Source organism: Austrofundulus limnaeus, unplaced genomic scaffold, assembly GCF_001266775.1.
Source record: "Austrofundulus limnaeus strain Quisiro unplaced genomic scaffold, Austrofundulus_limnaeus-1.0 Scaffold80, whole genome shotgun sequence".
In the NCBI taxonomy this organism is placed as follows: domain Eukaryota; kingdom Metazoa; phylum Chordata; class Actinopteri; order Cyprinodontiformes; family Rivulidae; genus Austrofundulus; species Austrofundulus limnaeus.
Genome location: NW_013952482.1, coordinates 215,994 through 221,676, shown reverse-complemented (window position 1 = coordinate 221,676; position 5,683 = coordinate 215,994). Strand labels below are relative to the sequence as shown.

Below are 5,683 nucleotides of genomic sequence, written 5' to 3'. Positions count from 1 at the left end.
GTGTGTGTGTGTGTGTGTGTGTGTGTGTGTGTGTGTGTGTGTGTGGTTCCTGCAGGCTGAGGCCCAGGAGGCTGCATCGGTGGTGAGCACTCATGAACTCAGGGTTGTAGCTGAGCTGCTGCAGGTCTCCCCCGAGAGCCTGCAGAAATCTGTCACTTACAAAATGACAGTGAGTTGTCCTCCCGTTGCTTTTCATTACAATAACCACTTCAGATGATTGTTGTTACACGACAAAATGTGTGTTGTCAGATATCTGATGTGTTTGACACCCCTCCCACAGGATGCAGCAACGGAGAAGATCTACACTCCACTGACTGTGGAGAGTGCTTTGGATGCCAGGTGAGTGAGTGGAGAAAAGGCTTAGGAAAGGATCAGTTAGATTGCATCTGTTTCCTTTTGGAAAAACTTGCAACAGAAGCCTGTTTGACTGACTCGTTTTGAGGCTTTTGATGTTCTCAGTCTCTTTTTAACCCCTCTGATAAAACATACCAGGAGACTACAGAAGGCAGAGCGAAGACTCTTTGATATTCTTTTCCACTCTTTGGCAGAGGCATGTGAGGACAAAGGACGTCAGGGCTTGGAGGGAGATTTTTCAGATGTCTTCTGTTTCCATAGGAACCGACTTTTCTGTTTCCATAGAAACCTTATTGTGTGTTTCTCACAGAGATGCTGTTGCCAAGATCCTGTACTCGCTGCTGTTCAGTTGGCTGACAGAGCGCATCAACGGACGCGTCTACCCTCGCAGCGAAGCCCTCTCTATCTCCGTGTTGGACATATATGGATTTGAGGTCACACGGAAAAGAAATCTCTAATGTTTGCTCCAGCGGTGTGTCTGAGCTGACTGCTGTTAACGAACGTGCCCCAATGTCTTTTCTCTTTTGTTGTCAACCATCAGGAGCTACAAGTGAACAGTTTTGAGCAGCTGTGCATCAAYTATGCGAACGAAACTTTGCAGTTCTACTTTAACAGGGTCATCTTCCAGGAGGAGCAGGTTAGGGAAGCCACGAATTTAGACTTTCATACATATGAATAGCTTTTTATACACTATGAATCAACGCTTGAAACGACACACCTCTATAAATGCTTATCTTCATGGCAAACCTATAACCAAAAGGCTAAAAAACACAAAGGAAGGTAATGCAATGACTCAGTCAAGTGGTAGTCACTTGAAAAGCTTAAAAAAGGGTTAAAGAAAGTCATCAATACACACAGTTTGGCTTGTGACTCAATTCTCATGCGAAAGGGGCAATATCATGTAAAATCAACTTCTTTGAGTTTTATTTCATGTTATAATGTTATCCTCTGTTCAAAAACATGCCCAGAGTCTTGCTTTGACTCGTTCATGCATGTTTGAGAAATCATGTTGTGTCCTGAGGCAGCCAGGCAGAGGAGCAAAAACAACCAGATGGGACTAGAACCAGCCGGTTCGGATGTTATCAGTCATTAGTGGTTATCAGTCCCATGGATTCAGACTGTCACGACTGTGCCGTCTAGCAGGTTATCAGTCCCATAGAATGGCTTCAGACTGTCCCGACAGTGTCTCGTAGTGGGTAACCAGTGCCATTTACGTTGGAATGCAACAATCTGCTACTGCTGGAGTCTGGTCTACTTTATCGTAGCCCATGTCATTTTCTCTAAAATTAACCTTAGTGGCTTTGTGCCTCATATTAACCAGATTACATGAAAACCTTAGTGGTTTTATGCCTCATATTAACCAGATTGCATTTAAAAAAAACCTTAGTGGTTTTATGCCTCATACTAACCAGCTGAAAGTCTGAAGCCATTCTATGGGACGGAGAACCCACTAGGCGGCACAGTCGGGACAGTCTGAAGCCATTCCATGGGACTGATAATGACTAATAATGTCCATTTAATGGATGATAACATCTGAAGTGGGTGATAGAACCGTCTTTTGGGATCAGCTCCTCCTCTGGGCTGTGTCTCCAAGCCGATCTTCTTCACCACAGAGCACACACACACACACCCGAGTTGTGCTGAAATGGGTGGGACAGAAGTGGAAGGAGGTTCTTAAAGTGCCTGTGACATGCTTATCCTTCAGATACAAAAAGTTAAAGAAAACTTTGTTCTATTTAAGAAACTTGGCATACCACACATTATTTCACCCGTTTGGACACAACTGACCTATTTTCTTTTGRACTTGGCTTGGCAAAAGGGAAACAGGAAGTGACATCAAAGGGGAACTCCTTTAAGAAAAATAACTCACTGGTCTTTGTTTATTGAAACATTGTTATATGATTTGAACTCTGACTCTGTTTTTTATTTCTGTCTGATAGCGACTCAAAATAATCTAAAACCTCAGATTCCTCTCCACAGTCTGGGCTGTTGAGCATTTTAGCTTAGCTCTGTTTTCCTGCAGACATTCCCCTTTGACATCACTTCCTGTTACTTCACGTGCAAATGTCTCAACAACTGTTCATCTCAGCAGCATGAAAATTATTTTGTCATATGTTCTTAATGTCATCTTTCCAAAAATGCCTTTGTATTATTACAAAAAAATTGATGTCACGGGCACTTTAAAGAGACAGAGGCTAATTTAAAGGCTTTTAGAAGCAGATCTGATGAGAAGTCAAGTTTATTTTCTATTTAAACATACAGTATAAACAACATTTTAATAACAACTGAAGGTGACATGGTTACTTTATTATGATATATAATTTAAATATATGCCTGAGAAACACATAATATTGCCCCTTTAAGTATTTTTGAAATTGGAAACACTAAATAGTTTGCATTAGTTTTATTCATCCCATGAACTTTGCAGTCATGTGCGAAACGTTGTTCTGTAGGAGGAGTACATGCGGGAGCAAATTGGATGGCAGCCACAGCTCTTCAACAACAACCAGGAGTGTCTGGACCTCATTGCAGCAAAGCCTCATGGGATACTGCGCATACTGGATGATCAGTGTAGCTTCCCCCAGGTAGGCCCTCAGCTGTTTGACACAGATACTAAACACAGATAACGTAGAYATTAGCAAACTGAATGTAATGAGATTAAAACATATAGTAGGAATAAATCATTAATCTGTTTGAAAACATTCAGTAATTCCTAATTTACTAATAATCCACCACTCGTAAGGGCTTCTGTGCTTTGAATGAGTTTAGTTGAGAAAACTAAACTACTAAACTTAATTTAACTTCGCTGTGCAGAATAAGCAACTTTCACTAATACATGATTGTTAGAGCTCATGCCTCAGTTTTTATTTATTTATTTTTTTAGGGAAGTAAWTGAGTTATGAAAAGAAAGTTTCACTCTTGAATTTTCATGATCCAAGGGACTGTATGCTCAGATCAATAAAAAACTATTATACATGCTGACTTAATTAGCCCTACCTGCTGCTATCATCATTCCCAGGGCTTCTAATAGAAAGGGATGGAGCTCATATTGAGATAAATGTATTATGAAGTCTCCAGCTCTCAGWGTGAAATGAGAGCCGCGTCACACGAGGGAGCGACCGAAGCAGCATGCATACACAAACACACGACAGGGGCTTTCGTGCTGTTGAGGTTTGGTTTCCATGGTGCACCATCCGTTAACCGTCTCAAATTATCACCAGGCAACAGACCACACCTTCTTACAGAAGTGCCACTATCACCATGGAAACAACCCGCTGTACGCCAGGCCAAAGATGCCGCTGCCAGAGTTCACCCTGAAACACTACGCAGGGAAGGTTACTTATCAGGTACTCCTCCATCRTCTTTCTGTTTGTCGCTCTTCTCCTCCTTTATCTCTAATTTTTGTTAAAAATGTTGTCATTAACTACAGTATTTGAATTCACATTGGATGTTAGCAAAATATCTCATTTACTTGATGGATTTTAATAAAACGTTCAGCAAATAATCACTGGACGTGCATATGCAACTGGTTATGTCTGGAAGTCAAGCCACTTAAAGATGGTTGCCACAGCTGATCAACCTGAGCAAACAAAAGTAGCGACGWGTCAGCAATTCTTTACAGCAACTTAACATTGTCACTGTGACAAAACTATACATATTACAGCAGGAAGCACAGTTTACCTAAAAGTAGACAACAAATGCTTTCTGATGATACTTCATTCATGATTTTCCAGTTGTGCACGACTGAGCAGCATTATGTTGAAATTTGGGCCACTTTTTGGAGGTGGCTCACTTTCAAAGTCAATGAAATTAACATGGTCGATGCCAACTGTGTGTTGAGAGGGGGACATGTGGGAGGCATTGGACAGTGAAGAAAGTGAAACATGTTTTGAAAATGTCCTGAATGCACAAAAGGAATAAAACTTCTAAGAAAARGATGCGAGTCAGTGTGAGTTTTGTTACATCTCTTAGTGAGCCACCTCATTTTGGTTTCYTTTTTTATACACCCTGTAGAGCTAAAATTTGACATGGTAGTAGCCGAGACTCATCAACAAAACATCCATTCATCCATTATCCTCCACTTATTCAGAGTACTCATGATTTTACATTGTTAAGCTTTGACATTATGAGTATTTGGTTTTTCCACTATGTTGTGTTGCAGGTACACAAATTCCTGGATAAGAACTTTGACATGGTTCGTCAGGATGTTTTAGACCTCTTCATTAAGAGCAAGAACAGGGTGAGTAAAACTTCCTGTTGTCATTTACAATGTATCCCTTCAGTCCTTTTTATCATGTAAAACTCTTTTAATAATATATAACTTCTTTTTTTTTCCTGCCGACATCGTCCACGTGTTTTCTGTCAGGATAAGTTCTTCGTTTTAAGTGAACTCTTTGTCTTCTGTGTTTACTTTCCGCGTGTCTCCGTCATTATGTCCTGTGCACAGATGGTCTCGAGCCTTTTCTTGAAGTACTCGGAGTCTTTGTCACAGCAGCGCTCCAATTTGCAGCGCAGCGGCACGGCTCGGCGTCACCAGGCCAACACCGTCAGCGCGAAGTTTCAGAGCAGTTTGCAAGAGCTTCTGGACAAGATGGAAAGGTTTTAGTAAAGCTTTCGTTCGACTTTTCAAAGCTAGAAATCCACACGCTGGATTTTTTTCTAAAAACTGTTGTAATATCTTCTCTCATTCACTAAATGCTTTGCCACTTAAACTTAATGTGAAGCAGCTAGATGAAGCAAAATAATTTAAACTAAATATTTAATATAAACTGGGAAGAGAAACTGCAAAATACTGAGATTCTTCACAAAAAAATTTAATGATTTAGAAGAGTTTCTTTCATCATCCCTATCAATAACATATTCTCTGCCAAGTCCTTGTTCCTTTAGTACCATTAGATTAAACTGATTATCTCAACAGTTTTATTGGCCTCCAACAGGTAAAAAATACAAGGATTCATTCTAACACTGATAACTTACATCCTGGTAATGGACCATTAAATACTCTGCTGCTCTCTCCTGAAACAGTTGATTTTCTTTAGCTTTCTTCAGGCTGATTTCCAGAAGCCTTTAAAATATATATATTTTTAAAAAATCTACTTTCATTAATTTATCATTGCATCAATTCTTATCCATCTGTGGCAGGTGTAATCCTTATTTTGTGCGATGCATCAAGCCAAACCATCTTAAGGTATATCTGCAAGTTGGATCATGTGTGCAGGTGTGCAGTGGTGTGATGTTATTTGCAATGATTGGTATGTTGTAACTCGTGTGTGTGTGTGTGTGTGTGTGTGTGTGTGTGTGTGTGTGTGTGTGTGTGTGTGTGTGTGTG

At 40.3% G+C, this 5,683-nt stretch overlaps 1 protein-coding gene across 1 annotated transcript in view; it reads left to right on the top strand.

Moving 5' to 3' along the window:
• myo15ab (myosin XVAb) overlaps window positions 1–5,683 on the top strand; it is a 65,395-nt gene that overhangs the window by 21,357 nt on the left and 38,355 nt on the right. The window contains exons 17-25 of the mRNA XM_014011359.1: window positions 56–169; window positions 281–339; window positions 665–788; window positions 896–991; window positions 2,808–2,939; window positions 3,576–3,701; window positions 4,517–4,594; window positions 4,802–4,953; window positions 5,497–5,542. Coding sequence (XP_013866813.1) covers window positions 56–169; window positions 281–339; window positions 665–788; window positions 896–991; window positions 2,808–2,939; window positions 3,576–3,701; window positions 4,517–4,594; window positions 4,802–4,953; window positions 5,497–5,542 — 927 coding nt within the window. The remainder of the gene's footprint in view (window positions 1–55; window positions 170–280; window positions 340–664; window positions 789–895; window positions 992–2,807; window positions 2,940–3,575; window positions 3,702–4,516; window positions 4,595–4,801; window positions 4,954–5,496; window positions 5,543–5,683) is intronic.